General features: G+C 35.6%; 1 protein-coding gene across 1 annotated transcript in view; it reads right to left on the bottom strand.

Moving 5' to 3' along the window:
• Positions 1-24,400, bottom strand: part of HMCN1 (hemicentin 1) — a 514,295-nt gene that overhangs the window by 361,463 nt on the left and 128,432 nt on the right. Inside the window, exons 3-4 of the mRNA XM_027868406.1 lie at positions 14,388-14,546; positions 13,620-13,742 (exon numbers count right to left, since the gene is read on the bottom strand). Of these exons, the coding sequence (XP_027724207.1) occupies positions 13,620-13,742; positions 14,388-14,546 (282 nt within the window). The remainder of the gene's footprint in view (positions 1-13,619; positions 13,743-14,387; positions 14,547-24,400) is intronic.

The raw sequence follows: 24,400 nt of genomic DNA, 5'->3' as shown, positions 1-24,400 counted from the left end.
TGGCTAGCAGAAAAAAACATTTGACTAGAATTCAATGAACTTGTGTCTGGGTCTTCCCTCAACTGTTCTGCTTCTCCAACCATAAAATGGAACGAATAAGTTCACAGGAATTCAGTGGAATAAGGTAGCCATACATAAATTCTACAGTTATTTTGCCTGCTAGTGGGTAACAGGCCAAATGTTAACTCTACCAGTCTTACTGGGCTATTTTTCAGTCTTATTCTGCTTACATTTGCATGGAAACTAGGGGTAGTGTGGAAGCTGAGAAGAATTGCTCACTGCCCATCTCTATCCACTTGTTTTGCAGTTTTGCCAAATGGAAAGCTCAGGATTATTTGAAGAGGACCACATTCAGCTGACTCAGGGATACCAGAGGTGTTAAAAGTAGTATTAGATCAAAACTGAAAGAAGAGTTTAGACTGAGAAACTAAGAAGTCATTGTTGGAAAGGGGTTCAAAATACAGACTAGAGGCTTCTAAACAAAATATAGACTAAAGAATACTAAAATACGGACTAAAGAAAACTAAAGCTAATTGACTGAGGTGTGTAATCACAAAAGAGCTCACTACGGTCTTACTCCTATAACCAAAGAGCCTAGAGAATTCTTCCTATTATGAAAAACAATCAGGTACAGTCCAGCATAAGCAAGCGGACAGACCCAACAGAGAGCAGTTTTACAGAAAGAACAGGAAGCAAAAGACCCCAACTTAGCAGGTGCTGAGGATTTTGAGTGGCTACGCACTGACAAGGTACTTGGAAACTGGAGAGGTTTTCTGGGAGCTCACTTGTCAAGGCAGGGTGGTAGGGGGGCAGACTAGGTACAACTTCTAAGAGAACGTAATATCCTTTAGAGCAAGATTATTTGATGTTTGTCATTGTACCCATAGCACAGTGGCTGACATAATAGGTGCTTGAGAAATGCCTGTTTATCGATCCCTATTATATTTTTTACTTTGCTGCCTGAACAGGTCTTTATGACTCACTAATGTTCAGGTAAAAAATAGAAGCATGGTAACACTTAAATGAAGTGATGCAAAGGATCTTAAGAAGAACAAGGAAAACAAACCATAAAATGATTGCAACAATGTAAATGGAAAGAAAATCAATGAAACAATCAGAACTGAATGACATTCTAATGTCCAATCTTGACCCAAAAGAAAACATATAAAGACACCTCCTAACCTCCTTTGAAGAAATGGGAGGCTATGGGTATAAAAAGCTGAATACAATACCTGACTTTCTTCAGTGTCTGCTAACATTTTTTTCTTCTTTATAGTAAGGGAAAACTTTCTAAGAGGAAACAGGGAGGGTCAGAATATATGTGATATAAAAACAAAAGAACAATAAAATTTATTTTCAAAACAAACAAAAATATCACAGGGCAGATTTGCATATCTCATACTTTTTTTCCTTATAGGTGGTCCAAGGTGGCATAAAACAAAATCTCATTTGTAATCTTCTCAAGTTGCTTGTTCACATAAGACTAAGACAAATCATTATAAGTATTCTGGATTTAAAAAAAAATAACATTTGCAGGGGACAGCTAGGTGGCGCAGTGGATAGAGCACCAGCCCTGAAGTCAGTAGGACCTGAGTTCAAATCCAGCCTCAGACCAAACACTTGACACTTACTAGCTGTGTGACCCTGGGCAAGTCACTTAACCCCAATTGCCTAAAAATAAAAAAAAAATGTTTGCTAGGTAACTGTTTTGGCTATATAAGCATTGAAGTGAAATTTCAACCTTATCCAAAAGATTGAACTGCTTAAATCCAAAACATATGCACGCAGTCCAGAGTCAGGTAATTATAGATGTTGAGTTGACAAAATTGATGTTTCAGAAGTTTTGTTATCAACTTAAACTCATCAGAATATTGGGATGTTCCCTCTAAATTGAATAGAGCTTCTCATTGAAAAACCAATATGTTCCTAAAACAGTGTCTGTGAATCAAATTTTTATAAAATGAATCATCTTGGCCCTAATTGATAAATGACCAAGGCATATGAATAGGCAGTTTTCAGAGAAAGAAATTCAACTATCAATAAATATATAAAAATGCTTAAAATCACTAATAACTAGATAAATGCAAATAAAAACATTTCTGAAAATAAATAAAAACACCCATCAGATTTGAAAAGGTAAAAAAGGAAAATGATAAATGCTGGAAAGGCTATGACAAAACAGGTATAATGTGGAACTGTGACCTGGTAAAGCTATTCTACAAAGCAATTTGGAACTGCATCCAAAACACTGTTAAACTCTGCATACCCTTTGACTCAGTGATACCATTATTGTATTTAGATTCCAAAGAAATCAAAGAGAGAAGAAAAGTGCCCATATGTACAAAAACACTTATAGCAGTTCTTTTCAAGGATGTAAAGAATTGTAAACTGAAGGGGCATTCATCAGTTGGGGAATGGCTGAATAAGTTATGGTATACGCATGTAAAAGAATGCTGCTGTGCTATAAGAAATGATAAAGGAGGCAGTTTCAGAGAAACCTAGGAAGACTTGTATGAAATGATAAAAAATGAAGTGAGGAGAACTAAGTAGAACAATTTATAAAATTACAACAATATTATAAAGACAACTTTAAAAGATTTAGGAACTCGGATCAACCCAGTGACCACTCACAAATCCAAAGGACTCAAGATAAAACATACTATCCACTTTCTGATAGAGTACAGACTGAAACTTTTTTTTTTTTTGGCTGGGAATGGGCACATGTGAAATATGCTGAATGCAGGACTTTGTTTTGCTTGACTTTATGTATTTGTAACAGGGGTTTTGTTTTTCTTGCATTCTCAATCAAAGCATTTGGGAGGTAGAAGGCAGAGAATGCAAATCTGAAAAAAATGTTTAAATCATCACATTGTAAAAGCACTGAAAGAGCTTACTATATGAGAAGATACTCTCTTACCTCTAGGTTTTTGGATTGCCCCTGTGTCCTGGTTTTTCTCCTATCAGACCACTTCTTCTGAGTCTCTTTTTTTAATTTTTTTTTTTAGGCAATTGGGGTTAAGTGACTTGCCCAGGGTCACACAGATAGTAAATGTCAAGTGTTTGGTCTGAGGCCGGATTTCAATTCGGGTCCTCCTACCTTCAGGGCCGGTGCTCTATCCACTTTGCCACCTAGCTGCCCCATTCTAAGTCTCTTTTGTTGGCTCCTCATTCAGGTGGTGCCCTCTAACTGTAGGTGTCCCACAGGGTTCTGTCTTGGACCATCTTCTCTGCTCCTGCTATACTATCTCACTTGGTGATCTCATCAGCTCCTATGAATTTAATTACCAAGTCTATACTGATGATTCTCCAATCCACCTATCCTGCCCTAAACTCTTTGCTGATCTCCAATCTCACATACTTACTTGTTTTTCAGATATATGAAACACAACGTTCAGTAGATATCTTAAACTCAACCTGTCCAAAACTGAACTCATCATCTTTTCCCTAAACCTTCCCTTCATCCTAACTTGCCTATTGTGGTAGAGGACAGCACCATCCTCCAAGTCCTTCAGACTTTCAACCTAGCTGTCATCTTGAACTCCTATTTCTTACTGCCTTCCCTGCCAATCTGTCACCAAGGTCTGTTGACTTCACCTTTATAATATTTCTTGAATATGCTTCCTTCTCTTCTCTGATACTGCTACCTCCCTGGTACAATCCCTCATCAACTCATGCTTGCAATATTTTAATAACCTGCTGGTGGGTTTTGAGTCTTTAATTGTTGCTGCCTCAACTGTTTCCCTCCTCGGATCCATTGGCTGCCAAAATGATTTTCCTAAAGCTCAGGTCCAACCACATCAGCCCCTATGCCCGCTAATAAACTCCAGCAGCTCCCTATCACCTCCACAATAAAAGACAAAATCCTCTATTTGGTGCCCAATGCCCTTCATAACCTATTCCTCGACCCCTACCTTTCCAGTCTTCTTACATCTTACTCCCTGCAACTCCAATGTCACTGACCTCCTTGCTGTTACAGAAAACAAGACACTCCATCTCTCAGCTCCAGGTATTTTCCTTGGCTGTCCTTCATGCCTGGAATCCTCTCTCTACTTATTTCAAAATACAGGCTTCCTGGTTGTCCTTCAAATCCCAACTAAAATCCCATCACCTATCAGAAGCCTTTTCCAACCCCTCTTAATTCTAGCACCTACCCTCTTTCAATTATTTCCTATTTATCCTATGTATGCCTTTGTTTGCATGTATTTGTTTGCTGAGTGTCTCCCCCAGTAGACTGTGAGTTCCTTGAGGCAAGGACTGAGTTTTGGCTCTTTTGGTATTCCAATGCCTGACACATTTTAGGTACTTAAGAAATGTTTACTCATTGACTAACATATGGATTCATGTTTTGGTGGTTTTGAACTTAGGTGGACTCTGAACCCATTTCCATCTCTGCCATTTTATTTATGGAAACATGGTTGTTAATTCTTTCATAAAATTAAAATATTTTCTTAATATAAATACTGTATTCCCTTCATTTATCAATTTTGAATTTTTTTCCTTTTTACATGTTACATTTCTTAAGCCAGGAGCACACCAATATCCCAGACTAAAAGGCAGGAGAATGACAAGGTGACATTAGAGATAATTTAAATAATTGTTCACTACAAAATAAGTTCCTTGAAGACAAGAACTGTGTTTCTTTTTGTCTTTGTATCTCCAATCTATCACAAGGCCTTGTACACACAATAGACACTTAAATGTTTGTTGAACTAAACTGAATTCAGTATCTAGCATAATAGGGCACATATTAAACTCTTCATAAATATGGAATAATGAATTAAATAATGGATTTTTATGAGGACAAAATGACATTAAAGTAGTTTGAAAACTAAAAAAAGCACTATATAAACACAAGATATTATTGTTCTGGAATCTTCTTATATTATGAATCACTCTAATGGGTAATTCAATGTAAGACTATGTCTATTTTGGCTTCTATTCATGGAGAGCTGAAATGAAAGAAAGTAAAGCTGTTTAATCTAAAACATGGTCCTGTAGCATGAAACCCAGATGTGTGTGTGTTTGTGTGTGTATATATATATATATATACACACACACATATATTTATATATAAAGAGAGACAGAGAGACAGAGACAGAGAGAGACAGAAGACAGAGAGAGAGAAAGAAAGAAAGAGAGAGAGAGAGAGAGAGAGAGCAGGCTCCAGCACATTATCCAAAAAAAGCTGAAATTGTAACTACTATTAATTTTATAAATAAATTTACAGCTGCTGTGTATATTATATATGTGTGTATATATATACACATATATATGTATATATGAACTGAGCTAATATTTTCATGAATATGGTCATTTATTCCTTAAACCATTTGGCTCCTTAAATATGGATGATACCAAACATTTAAGATTAAACAAAAGCATAATGACCAAGGTTTTCAAGTTCATATCTGAAAAGCGAGGTTGATGGGAAGAGCCAGCTGCCATATCTCCTAAAGTAACTTGTTTGTTTATAACTTTTAAAAAAACATAATCAACAACTTTTGAAAGGCCTTTTTTAGTATCCCCTTTCTCTCACCAGTGACTTTGAAGTACATTTTTCCTCTGGGACTCTTAGTCAAAAAAAAAAAGTAAGAAAGAAAGAGAGAAACATTTTCAATGTTTGTAACATAGCCAAATATTGGCCTAAATTACATAGAGACTCAGAAGGAGCTCACACCATCCAAAGATTTTGCTTGTCTAACCTCACTGCAGTCGGGTCATTCTAGGAATGCATAAAGAAACCTGGAAACTGTATGAACAAAGACTGTTTCCATTAATTTATCACGGGTCACAAGGAAATCTCTTAAATAAAACTTCCCTTCAACTATTCTTTCTCCTCCTTTTTAGATTGTCAAAAAAATGAACCCTGATAACACTTTTAATACTATCTAACCAAGGGCAAAAGGGCATAAAACAATTCCATTACTCTATGAGCCGACACTTGCATAGCATTTTAAATTTTATATGTTTGAGGAAATTAGAATTTGCCATTTCATAACATAATCTTCTAGCCTTTATGTTTTCAAAAGCAAATTGTTATCTGCTCAATTCACAAATATTTTAAAGAAGCTCTTAAAATTAAAACGTTAATTTTAGGAGCAATTACAATATAATTATTTCTGTCAATGATGTTAACCAAAAGTTTTTCTCCTGTTTTAAAACACCTTTTACCATCTACGTAGAGCATAAAAGTTGTAACCTCCCAACATTATTTTTGTCATGATTCTCAAAAGAAAAATGTAATGTGTGGTGTCTCAAAAATAATTCTGTGTTCTTGAAGGCTGTGCCAGCAGAATATAAGGTCTGGTTGAGAGTGTGGTACTGGTTTGCAGGATTTGATTGAATTACGTTTACTTTCTGAGGGCCAGCCTTGGCACACAGAGGTTCATCACCAGTAGGCCAGACACTAGTTAATGAATGATTTGTCCATAGACACCATAGATGGTGACATGAAACCACCATCAGTTTGGTGTTCCCTCCTGCCGCCACCACCCCTCCACACAGTGATAGGCAGAGAGAGGAAAGTGATAAGAATGAAAGTTTTTGGACCATCTAAATATATTAAATTGATTGTTGGCACACTAAGTCACATTCAGAACCAACACGTATTATCTCTCATCTTAATAGCTAGACATTACATAGTTTAAGATTTGTAAAGTGCTCTATGCATATCATCTCCTTTGATCCTCACAACAATCCTAGGAGGTAGATACTATTATTATGCTTATTTTATAGATAAGGAAACCGAGGCAGAGGGAGAGGTTAAATGTCTTGTTACACAGCTGGTATCTGAGATAGGTTTCAAACTCAGGTCTTCCTGACTGTAAGCCCAACACTCTATCTACTATACTACTTTTTCTAATGAAAAAAATCTAAATATGAACGCAATCACATTAATTTTGACATCCTTGTCATCAGTGAAGCCAAAAGACAAAAAGCAAGTTGAGGCTAAATGAAAGATGCCTAACAGATTCTCCTTGGAGATGTATATAAAAGGAGATTATAACACTGGTTTTAGTTCATGTATAAAGCCAACAAGAAACATTATTTTATAGGATATTTGGTCTTCTCATGTTGCAAATACTTATAAATAACATATCCAAAATCATGCTATATAAATAATTATAGACTAAGTGTCAACATTTTTTATAGAGCATGTAAAGATGGAGAAATTCTACAAAGGACTCAATTAGGAGCCTTTAAATTAAATGAGCTTTACTTTTATATGTATTTCAATATTCAATGACTTACACACGTAAGTTGGCATGGGGAAAAAGCATTTGTCCTTAAGGGTGATTGGAAGGAGGAGGAGAATAAGGAGCTCCTTCTCAAGAAAGGTCCATAGAGGAAGAGGAAGCAATGACTTCTGTATTCCAAACAGTGCACAATCCACAACCTAGTAAAGATAACCTCAGACCAAGCATCCAAGATTCCTGGGAATTGTCCTGTAGTTTTTCAGTCATGTCTGACTCTTCATGACCCCATCTGGGGTTTTCTTGGCAAAAATACTGGAGTGCTTTGCCATTTTTTTCTCCAGCTCATTTTTTAGGTGAGGAAACCAAGGCAAGTTGAGGATTAAGTGACTTTCCCAGGGTCACACTGCTAATAAGTGTCTGAGACTAGATTTGAACTCAGGAAGATGAGTCTTTCTGTCTTTAGGCCTGGAATTCTATCTACTGCCCCATCTAGCTGGGAATATCAGTGCTCATTCCCCCTCTAACATACCAGCCCCAGAAATCATCATCATCACTGAAGGCAGCAATTCTTGTAGAGAAGAGGCCACCAATCATTCTGACATCAGCAACAACCACTAATAAACTACCACCAAGATCCCGAGGAATAGTGGACCCCTCTGGGCCACCAGCTCAGCATGCATCCCTGTAGACCAGACATTTTTCAGGCAAATAAACCCCTGAGGAGATGCAATCCGGCAAGTGCTTCTGTAAATGCTACAGAGATAGACAGCATTTGATAATAACTGTCATTTATATAACATTTTATAGTTTTTAAAGGACTTTACAGATGTTATTTCATTTGATTGATAGCTACACCTGCATTAGTAGCCACTACTACAGCTACCAATGACCCAGAAAAGAAAGTTCTTTCCACCAAAGTCGTAGGTACTTTTAAATGCTTCAGCATCAGGAATGAATAAGATTTTATTCATGGAAATGCCACTGAAGAAGATGCATTACTATATGCCTTGAGTTGCTGTGCTCTGAGGATGGACCTTTCTATCTGACTTACAGCTGAAATCTACTATGTCTATATCTACATCTATATAGGTATGTTATCTACCTGTCTATCTATCTGTGTGTCTATCTGCCTCTTTCTATTAGAAGATGAGTTCCTTATATATATATGTATAGCCTATATCAGATTGCTCACCATCTTGGGGAGGGAAGTAGAGAAAAATTTAAAACTCAAAAGCTTATGGAAGCAATTGTTGATAATTAAATTAATTAATTAAAATTTAAAAAAAATAACAGAAATTGAGTTCCTTGAGAGCGAAGGTTGTCTTCCTATTTTATTTTTCTCCCTGGTGCTTACCAGAATGTTTTGCATATAGTAAGAGCTTAGTAATTTTTAAATTCATGTTAAAAATTAAAAGGTCAGAATTAAGAAAGAAAAGAGGTCAAAGACTTGTAGGCCACAGAGAAGCTTCACTCCTGTATATCTTGAATATTTTCTTGAAGAAGAGAATAGAGAAACCCTGGGTTTGGTGAACACCAGATAATGTTACAAAAAATGACTGGTCCTTGATAAGTAATTTCTGAACAGTCAGACCATGAAATTATTATAACAAGGATCCAAACCAATAACAAATTAGAAAAAATGAGAAGATATTAAGTTAATTAAATTAAAACAATTAAAACATCTCTAACCTAAGTATTGCAAACCTGACCTATTTAAACAAAAAGGGGGGAAATAGATAAAAGAATAGATTCTCACCATTTCCTAAGGAAGTTTAACCAATATGAATCAATCAACAAAAGAGGAGGCCAAAAGAGACTGGAAAATGCCAGCAAATACTTGATCATTTTGCCAAGGAGAGTGTTATAGGGGCCAAGAGCAAGACTGTTTTATAATATGAACTTGTGCATGAATTCTTACACAAGAGGATGGTGGAAGATTATGAGCAGTACTGACTCATAAAAAAGTAAGAATTATTGGAAGGTAAAACAAATTTACAGAAGCTTGACATGAGACACTATTAGGCCAGATAATGTTGAAGGGGTTTAAAGATGAAACTAGAAGTAGGTTAATAGGAAAAGAAGCACACAAAAATACCTAGAAAAAATTCTTTTAAAATTTCTAAAAGAAACAATTTTCTCTTTTGATGACACTGGAGATGCTATATTTGGACTCTTGGTCATAGTCCCCAATATGAGGACCTGGAAATGATAGTTAAAAAAAAAAGAGTATCAGCTACATGGGACCAAGTATACAGAGAAGGTTTTTGTAGGAGATGATATAATTATGAAGGTATTGAGGGACTGATTCTCAAAATATCTGAAAGGGGAGAAATATCATATACTTGGGGGGGAATCACATATTGTTTAAAAAATAATCATATGACTACTTCCCCATCTCTACAAAAGTCTTATGAGAATAATCTCCACACATGGACACATTTTTGATGAATGTCTAAGAAGGAATTAGAAGGGATTTTTGTTGTTATTGTTGTTGTTGTTTTAAAAGAGGATTCTGCCCTCCCTTCTTTTGTGGATGAGTTTATCTCATTCACATTCATGGTAATGATTTTTAGGTTTGTTTTCCTTTCAAAATAGTATAATTCCAATCTTTCTTCTTGACCCTTGTCTTTGAAAGGAAAAAAGAAACAGGAGAGAGGAAGAAGGAACAAAATCAGTTCTAGTAATCTGTACCTGAAACAGTGTACTCCTAATACTATCGCTTCCTTTTCCTAATCCAGATCCTGATCAATGGGCCTTTTATCTTTCTGTTTCTTCTTCTACTTTCATAATCAGCCTTTTAGTTGAAATTTATTTTGCCCACAACTGTTCTGTCCCCAATGCCACACAATTCCACACTCTTTTGTCCCTCTCTCAGTCCACTTCCCTGTTTATTTTGTTATAGCTACCACCCCACCCACCTTCCTTGGCAAAGCTTAACTAAAGGCAAGGTTCACGAGATCTTCAATCTTTCTAATGCCCACCTCCATTTTTCTCCCTGTGGTGCCCCGATTACAAGAAATGGTAAATTCTTCTTCCTTCTCCTACTCTTTCTAGATTATTTATATTCTTTTTTAAAGATAAAAAAACCTAGGTCATGAGTTTGACTTTCTTTGTTTCTTCATTTGCCTTGTGGGAAGATGGGATTCTGGAGGAAAAGTCTTTTCTCCCCCTTTCACGATTTATCCCTTTCAAGTTGCTCAAATTGATTATAACTTGGATTTCACTTGTCTCCTGCACTTTTTTTTTTATCTACACAGCTTTGGTTTTTGGAACAGACATTGATTGGAAGCCATTGATTTTACTGATCTATTTTCTCTCCACCAATTAATCTCATCTTTATGGTTTGCTTTCTTCCGTGTAGGCTTTTTTGTATATTATATTCTCTCCTTTCTCATATTTCCTGTGCAAACCTCTGTGATTAGGAGTAGAGATCTTTGGCATGTGATTTGTCCCTTGCAGTTTTTCTTTTTTGACCTCTAATCTATAGAATCACATTTCTGGGTATTTAAAAATTGGGCTTTCTTGCAGATGGCCTACGGAATCTACCATTTTTACTTTTTACTATGGTTCCAAAAGTCTATGGCCATTTTCTTCTCTGATTTCTGAAAACAAGATAACCAGAATATTTGCTTCATTAGTATATTCGGATCACTTTTCCTTAAAATTAAATCCCCTGATCTTCCAAATCAGTTGTTTATGAGATATTCATGTGTCCATCTAATCTTTTGATCTAATTTAGGAGGTAGGATGGCAATGTATGATGATACATAGACAAATATGTGTTTTTATGTTAATATATATCCATGTGCTTACATAGACAAATGTATGTCTACTCACACTGAAGAAATTGATATTGACCTAGTCCCCAGTGAACTAAATATGTTTCTTTTGGGTTCTGAGACTGACTACTGACATCAAGGAATGCTAAAATATCTATACATGTGAAATGTGTACATGGAAATGTACATAAAATATATCAACATAGTTTCACTGGGTTCTTTACTGCTTTTTTGACATTTAATTAGGTAAGCTCCAAGAAGGGAAAGAGTAAAAACATATATACATTGTTTTTACAGATTTCCTGTAGATTTTTATATTTTAGTCTCCTCTGACACATTTTCACATTCTGGAGGAAACACCCGTTTCTACTTATTTTCAAGGTCAGTGATAGGGTCATGTTTTTCAAATAGCCTCTGGTGTAGGGCTAGGAACATTGACAAATAAAATGACACATATATTTTTAAAAAATACATGTTCAAAACAGAGGCTTCAGAAAAAGTCTCTATCTTAAGCCAAAAAAAGAGAAAGCCCCGTCTGAATATTTAGCCAGGAGTGATTTGTACCCAAAATAGCAGGAACAAGCTAGACATATTATTTAAAACACCAGTGACAGATTAATCAGTACAGTTTCAAGCTGTGCCAAATTCACACTCCATCAAACATTACTGTTTTTCTAACATCAGTTCTGACAGCAATGAAAACCAGAAATCAAATCTTGTAGTCAATGGTGCCTTTATTTGTAGTGTTTTTTTTTTTAAATAGATATGTTGGGGGACCTTAAGTTAACTGCATTTTTTTCAGAGTTCTCTTACTTCCCATCTAATACATAAGGAGCTCAACTCATTTTTTACTACTGGCAATTCCCCAGATGCCAAAAATTAGGGTGGTCTCTTTTACCTCCTTCTAGAAAAAGGGTTATTACATGGGGTCCATGGGTAAACTGGAGAGGGTCCTTGAACTTAGATGTGAAAAAGTTACATCTTTATTTCAATAGAATTGATTTGCTTTGTAATGTTTTATTTCATTCATCATTCTAAGGACAGCTATATCAGCACACCAGACTGTCAAAGAGTTCATGACACCAAAAGAAAGTTAACTCCTGTGGAAGATTTTCAAAAACTACACTAGTGGAAGATAAGTTCTAATCAGGTCTTCCTGGATGGAAGAGCTTCAAATATAGGCCCAGTGATAGAACTAGTCTTGGGACTAGCCCAGTTAAATTGAGAAAAGGTTCATAAGCAGAAGGATGGCCAAAAGTCTCTACCCATAACCTTTTTTTTTTTAATCCTTAGCCACTTAGAGGATGGTCAACTAAGATGTGACAGGATTGTAACCTCTTGTCACTTGAGAAAGACAAAATCAGACTTCTTTTGAAATAATGAAGTAATAAAAAGACTCATGTACAACGAATGTAATAGTCTTCAGTTTGTGGCACTATGAATGTAATACTCCGGGGAAAGACTAACTCTTTACTCCAATTGTCAGTTAAGAAATAAGATTTTAAAGTTTCCATGAGAATTCAACTTTTAGATTTCATTATGTTTACAACACATCAAGGTTATAGAAATGTATTTGTAACCAATCACTTAAGTGACAGAAAATAAATACAGTTATACCATCAAAATAAAACAATTGTATCATTTGGCAGACTTTTGCTTCACACCTTATAGCCTATTATGAACTTGTAAAACCTAGTCTTTTAAAATAGACTCTTCAAAAATTCTTACTATTATCATAGGTCTGTCATTTTAATATAGACTTTAAATGTAATTGGTGAGTAATTTAAGGAACATGAACCAAATTTAAATTATCACATACCTTTTGCCAAATGAATACCCACACAGGGTTTACATTCTCCATTGCCAGTAATATTTAGATGGCTCCATGATCTATTGATATGGCTACTTTCTTCACTGGTAAAGATTTCAATAACTAAAACGATTCATTCTAAGCAACTTTTGTCCATGTCCTTTCCATAAATCCCTAACAGAAGATCTCCCTTATGTGCTAGAAGCCTCTTCATCAGAGGTGTCAAACACACAGGGCTAGCAAGTGAGGCCCCAACCAAATTAAAATGTAATTGTAAAATATTTAACAAAATAAATAATAAAAATAAAAATATAATATAGATATTATTACACAGTGCAATAAAAATACAATGCAGATGTTATAAAAAGAATATAGATGTTAATATGTGATTTTCGAAGAACCTAGAGGGATCTTTAAGTTCCATTTCTATTTGAGTTTGACACCAATGCTCTATATTCCTCTTTGCCTCATAAATATTTGGCAAGTTATCCAAAAGCAGTGTTAACTAAACTCTTTCACTGAACCAAGGAGGAAAGAGGTTTATCATCAATTCCATTTTTTCTTTAAATGAATTTCTATTTAAATCTAATTACACAGAACACAATTCAGAAAATGAACATATTAAGACTCAATGTAAAGTCAGTAAAATTTAATCATTGACTATCCACCTCGAACACATGGACATGTGGCTGAATAAACAACAATTCTATCAAATAGGTTTTATCAGTCAGGAGGGCAATGAAAGCAGTCACAATTGGACAAGTTGGGTAAAAACACTGGGTTCATTGTTCCTGTATTCTGATGTTGTTTTAAAAAAAATCATACAAACTTTACCTCATTGACTTGCTTCTTATCTAAGTGGAAAATCTGACCCGAACTTGTAGAGGCAATCTCTTCATAGACTTTATAACCAATATGGCCTCTGTCATCACAATCTCCTGTCAGCACAAACACCACCTGTAATCAAAATGATTCCTACGATAAGTATTTTAAAACCAACTGTATGGATAAAACAGGATAAGGAGGGGTCACCCTTTTAATATAAATAATTTACCTCTCAGCCATTTCTTTTTATATATTTTGTATGGAAAATATATATAAAAGTTGGTGCACAAATAACATAAAAAACTTAACAGAAAGGCTGTTAGGCCTCTTGAAATGCATGGAGTAATGTATGAAGTCAGGAAGATATGAGTTTAAATCCTCTGACACTAGTTGTGTTACCATGAACAATTCACTTAATCTTTCACTTTGTCCTCAGATAACTTTCTGAGACTGAAAATTATGGATTAATTATTTATCTGAATCAGTTTTGAGAGTTTCTACACTAGAAGATCCTTATCAATGAAATCAAGGTCAAGATCCAACCCTCTCTCCCTCCAAAAAAAACACCCCCAAAAACAATCCATAAAGATTAAATGCCCATCCATAAAGATGTATATATAAACTAAAATGTACACATATGTTTGAATGAGGTCTATTGTTAGTACAAAGTACAAATAATACAATTTTTCTACATAATGGTCAGATCTAAGAAAGCATCTCCAGAACTACTTAGCCCTGGGCTCACATAGGGAAACCTTGGAGTGAATTTATACTTACTTGTGATTGCTTCTGTTGGATGAGTTGTAATACTTCATGAGTTAGTCGATAATCTTTGGATCGAGCATCAGTAAATACATATATAAAAGATCCAGGGAGAGAAATTTCCAGGGCAATTTTGATGGCCCCAATACTCATTTCTGGACAATCACCACCACCCTGTCCAAAAGCACAGGAAAAAAATTATTTCATTAGTGGGGGAAAAAAGGCATTATCAATTATATCACAATATGTCCCAATTCTTCTAATTAGCAAGGTTCTCTTTACTCTCCTCTGATATGTCCCATCCAATTGGCCCCTTTGCAAGAAAAAAAGTTATGAATAAACTATACCACACTAGTTTATATGCCCACATATGCCTCACACAGGTAGACATACTGAAGGTAATGAACTGTTTTTATACATGAGTGTTTTACTTAGAAATAGGAGTTTTCACTGACAGGAATATGAATACTAATGACAGCACTTGGCATATAGATATGTATATATACAAATATATGTATACATGTGCTATTATACACTAGTATTATATATATGAAATGCATATATGTAACAAATGCACTACACACAATAGCATTATATGTAAAATCCATTGCATAGGACATGGACTGGACTTGTTATTTCTTTGGTAAAGGGAACTCCCAGGGGAGGAAACGCCCTCTACCTTTGCAGATTGGCACCTACTCTGTAATATACAGTCTTAGAGAGTTATCTAGGGCTGCAGGATTAAGTGATTCACTTAGGGACAAAGCCAGTGTGTGTCAGCAGTCAGACTTGATTCCTCGTCTTTCTGGCTTTAAGGCAAGCTCAATATCTATCTATGCCATATACACTACATATACAGATATGATATATAATTATACATACATTATGCACACTTGTATTAAAAGTTATGGGTATCCTTTCATTAGTATATGTTTGTATATGCACAAACATGTTTTAACAGTATATTCAATTTTAATTTGTATAGTACTGCATTTTGGCAGGTTTTGTTCAAAAAGTTCAAGTCAGCTACTTGGAACTTGGAATTAATTTTTCTCATGGAAACAATGTTGTAAATGGCAGTAAAATTTCTTGGCTGGCTGAAGAAGCTTATTTAACCTATCATATAGCTGGTTCTAGGATGGAGGACATGAAGTGTGGGAGAGAGAATGAAAGATGGGAGAAAGGGGAATAAGAGCCTTTTCTTGGGCTAAAGGCTGACTCAAGTAACAATTCTGAAATAGTTGATTGTTTTTGACATACATTCTTCTTTTCTGCATTCCTCTCAACCTTTATGTCAGGGGCTCATTTCCCAGACCTCAAGTGCCCTAAAGTTGCATTAAATCCAAAGTCAATAGTACTACCCCCCAAGGCCTACCACACTTGACAAAGTACTCCATGCTCCAAATTAAATACTTCCCATCCAACCCCAATAAAGTCACAAAACCTCAGTGAAGTTGATTTCAAATAGAGGTAGGAGGAAACAATTTGATTACAGAATCCTAGCATTATAAAAAAAAATTGAACTGGAAAGGACCATGGAAACCATCTAGTCCAGCCCCTTTATTTTATCTACCTTAGATGGTCCCTTAAAGCTCTGGGTTCTATGCAAAACAAATGCTATGACCCCTCTTAAGCTATTCCTGCTTCTAATATACTTTCTTTCCTCTACTTGTCTTCCTTCCCTCCCCCTCACATATGCTCTAAGAATCCAAATTATCTTCTTCTTCTGTGAAGGGCCAGCAGTGTGGTTAGGAATGACCATTCATTTGTAACAGCAGGACTGTAGTCACCCAATTAAATCTGACCATATGAATTGATTGTTTTTATTTTGTTTTAATCACCAATACAGAATATTGGATAATAAAGAAGGTTCTATTAGGCTCCTTCCAAATAAAAAATTCTGGGGCATTTATACATCAGTCACTATCATCTGGAAAGGACTTAAAGAGGTCATCTGGTGAAGCCTATCCCAGGGAACCTCACAGTTATGTCGATCAAGAGCCATGTTTACTATATCATTAACCAAAAGTTATAAAATTATTGTCAGTCCTATAAAGTTTAGGATAATATTCTTCAAAAAAATCTGTGATTTCATCACAAAGAATATTTCTTTCGACCACTGCACCCAGCAACACCTCCAGACTCTTCTAAATGGTTTTTCTAATTTATTTTGGCCAAAGAAATTCAAGGCTTGATGGCCAATCTTCTGACAAGTAACCTTTCCAAATTTAGTTTGGCTGGTCTTTGAATAACAGAAATAATCTGCCCTTGGGTCTGCATTCAAACCTTTTCAACTTAGTCACACCTGCCAAAGGTCAGTTGGTTTAATGAAGTGCCTTGAGTTTATTGCATGTGATGATCATTTGAAGGAGCTAGGAATATTTAGCCTAAAAAAGACAAGACTTGGGGGTTTGTGGGAAGGGTCATGAAAGCTGTCCTCAAATATCTGAAGGACTGTCATATGAAAGAAGGATTACACTTGTTTTGTGCAGATCCAAAAGACCCATTAGACTGTAACTAAAAAGTAAGCTCCTTCAGGGCAGGAATTCCCCTTCTTCTTTCACAGGTTGGGTTTTAAATAAATAACAACAAAGCTTAACATTAGTTATTAAACTATTTTCCAGAGTAAACCTCCAATTTCTTTTCACCTTTATAGATCCTGTTTTGGAGTATTTAATATTTTTAGTTTCTTCTCTGTATCTTGAATTATTTTTGTTCATCTTTCTCCAAAGTACATTAGTAAAATAGGATACCATATTTTAATTGGCCTGTGATAAATACTGTGAAGTACAGATGCAGGATAAATCATCATGGCTACCTTTATAATAAGTGTACCATCAATACAGCATTAGTAAACATCCCTTTGGAAGTGGGAGAGGGAGGGATAAGAGGATTGAGAGGGCAGTAGGCAAAGAGTTCATTAATTTTGCCATATGGCACCTATTATTTTAAGGCAAAAATGCAATGAAATACAGTCAGTTACAGAGACAAGATGATAACTAAAGAGGACTACCAGCAAAGCAAATAATTAAAGAGGAAGGGTAGTGCTATCAATGAATTAAATTCACAATCTGCTTGAATAAAATCCAAATGTAAATAAATATTCATATGATAAATTAGTACTTGGTAATCTACAGTGATTCAATTAGCATGATGATTTTATTAGACTTTGTGCTATACAAAGAATTTGCACTTTGGTTTATTATATTGTCAGATTTCTATAATTCCATTCCAAATGCTATATGTCAAAACCTATTGGTTCTCTTAGTATATTTTTGGCTTTATCTTACTATTACTTAGCCCGTATGTGATAAGTTTACAAATAACTTTCCTATAAGAAGAGTGCCTCCTGTACTCCAAATATCAGGCACCTCCACATGTCTCACGTTAAAACTGGAACAAAAACCTAAAAGTTTTCCACACTCCAGAAGTGACCTAATTCAGGGCCAATAGGAAGGTAAGTAAAACAGAAAGGCTGTTAAAATAATTGTGTATATTTCAACAAAGAGATTCAGGAGCCTGTTAAAAGCCCTTGAACTGAATGACCAAGAATCATTCACCCAATGGAATTAATTCCAGCATCAGACCAAATCTTAGGTGGAGACTTTGTATGATATATACCAATGATGATATGTACCAATAAGAATTTTGTAAGCCTGTGACCATAATAATTCATATATTTAAATGGGCCCAGGAGTCCCCAAAGCAGTCAGTCAATCAAGAAGCATTTATTAAGGGCTAACTATATACCAGGCACTATATTAAACACTGGGGATATAAAGAAGGGCAGTGGGGTGGGGACATGATTTCTGCTCTTACACATTTATTTTCTAATAGACAGACAGATTGATAGACTGATAGACAGATAGATATAGAGATAGAGAGAGAGAGAGGGAGAGAGAGGGAGAGAGAGATCTCCACCTCCTCTTTAGAACTCTTCTTTCCTCCTCCCCTTTCCAGTTCCTTTCATGTGCTGTTATCTTCCCAATTAAGATTTAAGTTTCTTCAAGTTAGGGAATGATTTTTGCTTGCATCTATATCTTCAGTGGTTATTATATTATTGGCACACAGTAAGTGCTTAATAAGTGCTTTATCTATCTCTGCTATTTTCTCTTCAAGTCCTAGCTCAGTGTTACTCTCCATAAAGTTACCCTGGTCTTTATAGCTAAAAGTAATTCCTGTTTCTTTGAATTTTTCAGTCAATCAATCAACAGGCATTCATTGAACACCTATGTGCCAGAGACTGTGCAAGGTGCTAGGAATTCAAAGAAAAAATGTCCTATGGTCTCTGCCCTCAGAGGGCTTGCATTCTGTTAGGAGAGATAAACATGTATATAGGTATATACATAGGTATATATAGGTATATACAAAAGAGATACAAAGTATTCAAGAGAAGGTGGACTTAGCACCTAGAGAATTGATTAGGACAGCCCTCATGCTGAAAGTGACACTTGAACATAATCTTGGTGGAAACTAGAATTCCCAAGTGAGGAGGGAGTGTATTTCAAGTATGGAGGACGGCTAGTGCAAAGGTATGGAGGTGGGAGATAAAATGCCACAAATGTGGAATATTAAAAAGATCAATTTGGATGGAAACCACCTAGACACATCAAAAATATATGCATAATTATTTAAGGTCTCTTTTAGGAATTGGGTGGGTAAGAATGGTTCTTTGTCATTAACTGAGCTTTATTTATGCAAATTCTGATATTTTCTTAAGATAACATTCTTTCTTCCATTTTATATTTGGTCCTCACTATTTCCTCATCTGAATCCACTAAAAAAGAAGCTATATCTATGGAAGCAATATCTGTATGGAGAGACAGAGAGAGAGAGAGAGAGTGTGTGTGTGTGTGCAGTTGTTCATCCTTCATTTTTGAAGAGGACCGATGACATCACAACATTGGGGTAAAATAGTGAATGATGGGTAATGTCTCAACATGCACATGAACTGGATTTAAGTGAGGCAGAGTTGCATAAAGTCATCCACCTCAGTCTCTCTTCCAGAGTCATCAAAGTCCAATGGCAAGACAAAAGTTGAGACAAATGGTGATGGCCTAGAATGCAATGCATGATGTTGGCATCTTCAATGTCTGACCAAGCTCTAAGCACTCCACGGCACCTAACTTCAGCTGTCTTCATGGCCACTGGAACCATTCTCATCTACCCATTCCACCAACGTAAGTATTTACATGCTTTGGGTAAACATTCCCCTAACTCACTGAAGGGTTGAAGACCCATTGGTTACCTTCAACATTGTTTAGCCCATTTGTCAAAATGTTTTTTGCGGGTTTGTGTGTGTTTGTGTGTGTGTGTGTGTGTGTGTGTGTGTGTGTGTGTGTGTGTGTGTATAAATGAAAAGGGAATATTTCCTTCAGCCACTTCAAATCTTCACCAATATTGCTCTTCTAACAATAGAAGAAACAATTATAGCTATTCTATTAGAAACCATTTTTGAGGGTTTTAGTTTTATTCCTTCAGCTACATTCTCAAACACCATGACGAATTTTTCAATTTCTTCATCCTAATCTTCTATGAAAGGTATGAAGTTATCTCTATGATTTTTTTCTGATCATATCCATAAAATGTTATTGCTATTAGAATGAAAAAGAAAGGAAATTCTGAAAGACATAAGAATCACAACTCCATCCCTCCAGAATGAAATTCTGCTCATCTAAAAATTTTGGTTGTCCATGTAATAAACATCAGAGTTTGAGAAGTGACTCCAAAGTGAAGATTGCCTATTCTTCCCAAGTTTTAAGGTTTTCATTGCCTCTATCAGACTTAGAAATATCCCCCAGCATAAGCCAGAACCCTGAAAAACCAAAGGAATGCTGGCCTGCAAGAATAAGATCAGAATCTTTCACCCCAATAATTCTTATACTACCTCAAAAGATGAAGTAAACATCACCTAGTTCAAGCATTTGATGTAAATTCTTCCAAAATAAGGTTTCATAATAACATAACCCAAAAATCACACTAATAACTTGAAGTAATTCTCTTAATCACAAGTATCAACTCAGTAAATATTAATAAACATTGGGAAGGTAGTCCAATGGTATTGACATTTTGATATTAAAGCACTTTGATATTAAAGCATTTTGATAAAGCACTTTTTCAAGCAAAATATCTGTAGCAATACAAAATAAAATCCTTAAAGCCCCCTTCCAAAAACAGGAAGACTACTTCAACCAGTCTAAATAAAATGCAAATAGCTGTCTATCAATATATAAATATTATTAAAGGCCATGCTGCCATGAAGGCCATCATCAAAAAAGAAACATTAAATTTCAAGTCTGTCTTTTCTCTGTCTCTCTTTTTATTTTAACATTATGCACCAAAAAATGCAAAAATATAAAACAATCAAGAGGAAACTAGCATTAAAAAGGAATGGAAAAGGATTCTTGCTGAAGTAGGACTTTAGTTGAGACTTAAAGGAAGCCAGGGAAGTTAGGAGACAGAGCTGGGAGGGAGAGAGCTTCAGGACAGTGAAAATGCCCAGTCAGGAGATGGAGTATCTAGTGGTAGGAACAGCAAAGAGGAAGAAGAGTTGAGGAGGACACCTAGGTTATGAGCCTGAGTAACTAGAAGCATGATAATATCCTCCTTAGTAATGGAGGAATTAGGAAAGGGAGAAAGGTTAAAGGGGAAAGATAAATGAGTTCAGTTTTGGACCTCCTAAGTTTAAGATTTCTTCAGGACATCTAGTTCAAATTGTCCAATAGGAAGTTAGAGATGTGATCCTGGAGATCAATAGAGAGGTTTGAACTGGACAAATAAATCTGAGACTCATCTACATAGAAATGGTAGTTGCAACCATGGGAGTCAATGAGATTCAAATGGAGGTCATCCAGTCTTCACTTGGAATCCTAATGATATCATTATGTGAAACTGGATAGAAGGAAAAGAGAAGAGGGTCAGAATAGAGTTTCAGGGGAAAGGCCTTGTATGGAAAAGGGATTGGATTTGTTCTGTTTGGCCCCTAAGGGCAGACTTAAAAGCTACGCATGGCAGTTAATGCCCTCCTTCATCCCCACCAAAAAAAAAAAAAAGTTAATGTTACTGTTACTTTCTAACAATTGGAACTATCCAAAGGGAATCCATATCCAAAAACGGAACTACTTTAGACAATAGTGGGTTTCTTCTCATTGGAGGTTTTCAAGCAAAGGCTGGATGGCCACCTGTTGGATATACTACAAATCGAACCCCCCCCCTCCCATATTGGTTGAATTGCATATTCACTCAGGTGCCACCAACTTGAAATTCTGTGACCTTGGTACTGATATAAACCTAACTAAGCACATACTTGCTCTGAGTCAATAACACAAGACTTTTTAAGTATGAGGCTCCCCAAAGAAAAGCAGATCACTGCTTCGATGCTGGATTTTCCTCTAACTTTAAATCTGGCAGGGCAGCTGAAGGTCAGACACTAGCAAAAACAATACTCTGCAACCTTCTCTTGAAGCAATTGATCTTGAACTTAGTCATCTCCGCTCCCTTGAAATAGTACCTTCTGACACTTTAGAATCCTTGCTGTTTGAGTCATTTCAATCAAAGGAATGTTTATGATGAAAAGAAATGGCACTAACCCCACAGATATAATCCCAAACCAGAGACATTTCTTTTATTTCTCCCGTATCTGTTCTTGAAACATTCTTCTAATCATAAAACCCTCCAAAATGTAGCCTTTGACTTTTATGGAGAAACCAACAGAAAGTCTCAAGGCAGCCAGTAAATTGAGGATGTTAAGTTAAAAAGGCAACATTTTGCCTCACATATGTCAGAAATTCATGCTGGCAATGCTCACACATCCCAAAGGAGAGATCAGTATAGACCACTTAATTTTTTCCTGCTGTTGTAAAGCCGGTGTCTTCTTTTTAAAAAGGATCATTCTGCCTTGAGCTCCACATTTGCAGACAGGGGTTTTTATTATAATTACTTTGACATTACTTTTTTAGGAACCTAACATTTTTCTCTGTGTACATGCACAAAATTATACACTCCAAATGTTGTTACCTTTCAGCTGATAGTTCATCAACGTTTAAATCTTTTAACCGAAATGAGAGTGTAAAAGTGGTCCTGGTAATTCTCCTAGTGTTCAGTCAAACTGCTTGCCTGTCATTACCACAAATATGATTTCCTACAATGGAAAGTAAGGATTCTCTGCCATCCCTCCACCTCAAAGCATTAAAATGCAATGCTTTCATCCTCAAAATTCTCCATTTTGTCATTTCTTTTTCATTTCCTTAAACTTTTAAATCCTTTCTGACCCATGAAGTTACTTTATTTATAGCAAGGTTTAAATTTATATACTTGGTTGGGTGCTTTGGATTTCTTTTTAGGTTGAACCACTTGAGTTACTCAGGAATTCAGAAACTCTGTTTCTGGCATCTTCTTCCTACAGACCTTGACCTAGGTCTACAATCCTTGTAATAGTAGAGACAGCCCTAGAATTGGTATCAGGAAGCCCTAGATCCCTATCCTGCCTTAAATAAATCTAGCAAGTGACGATGGGCAAATCACTTAACTGCTCTGAGCCTTAGTTTCTTCATCTGTAAAATGGAGTTCAGACTAACTGTAATAGCTTTCTCATGGGCTTGCTGAAAGGTTCAATTGAACAAATGTATTGGATATGCTTTGCAAAATTTAAAAGTGATATATAAATATCAGTCATTTATATCATCCCCAATTATGGGACTACATATTCGTAAAGCTTTCTGAGGTTTTATCTGTAGCAAGTAGCGGGCTTTGCTGGAGATGTTAAAATAAAACAATTTTGCCCAGGTAAAATTCCCCCCCTCCCATAATTTCCCCATAAGTAGCATGGTATAATGGTCACCAAGTTGTCCTTGGAGCCAGGAAAAACTGGGTTCCATTCCTACCTCTGACACACACTAGCTGTGTGACCCTGGGCAAGTAACTTAACCTCCCAGTGCCCTAGGCAACTAAGACTAGAAGTAGCAGAGAAGTGCTGGATTCATTAGCAGAGGCACTACCATGACCTTCTTCTATCGATGAAACCACAGGTTCAATCCTTATTCCTAAACTTTCTTTACCAAAATTTTCATTTTTAAAGAGATAATGTTTATAAAGCATTTTAAGTTAGTGTTTCTCAAAGGGCATGACACAAAATTTTGGATGGTATATTATTTCAGATAAAAAAATTTATAAATAATTTTATTTGATTTAAATTCTACTTATCCAGTATACACAGTAGGGCAATTCACCAAATAAAACTTGCTTATTACCCATTTGCACTAATGTAAAAGAAAATCAGATCCCAAACAAACCAACAACTAAACAAAGATGGCTACTTTTATTGAAGAGAACCTGTGAAGATAAAAATGTTTTCACCTTCTCAAAACATTGCCATCCTAAGCATTCAATGAGCTGCAATTCCTAATGATAAAGAACACTTCACTGTTCAGAAAAAAAAAGAAAAGAAAACCACTGCTTTAATATTTTCCAGTGGAAAGAAAACTGGTTAATTTCTATAGCAAAGAATTCTTGTTAACAAATTCATTCTTTATGCTATTTTAAAAGTTTTAGTTATTTCTTTAGTCTTTTACTTTAATCAAATAAGTTAAGATATGAACATATTTGATAAAACTATCTTTGTTGCTGATATGAAATATAAGATCTGAAATCCCATTCACTTTTATTTACTAAGGATCTATAATCAAAGCAATATTTTGAGGTTTTACTATAAACAAACAAATAATTCCAAGAATAGTAACAGATAAACATAATTCATTAATTTCTTAATTGTTTTCCCTACTGTGGACATTAACCATTATGTAGTCTTTTGATCTTAAGACGCAGCTAATGTGGTAAAACTAAATACAAAAAAACTAACATTGACACGATTAACAACAATAATGAGCAGCTGTTCAAAAGTTCAGAAAATTTGAACTGAATTAATGGAAGTTTTGAACACACAAATGCTGATTCAGATTTCTAGACTTCACAAATGTGGCCATAAAGCCCACAAAGTCAGGTTGCCATTTTTTTTTGTCCCCCAGTGCTTT

The sequence above is a fragment of the Vombatus ursinus genome, unplaced genomic scaffold (genome assembly GCF_900497805.2).
Source record: "Vombatus ursinus unplaced genomic scaffold, bare-nosed wombat genome assembly UNPS02014789.1, whole genome shotgun sequence".
Taxonomy (NCBI): Eukaryota; Metazoa; Chordata; class Mammalia; order Diprotodontia; family Vombatidae; genus Vombatus; species Vombatus ursinus.
This window is presented reverse-complemented; position numbering and strand designations above follow the sequence as displayed.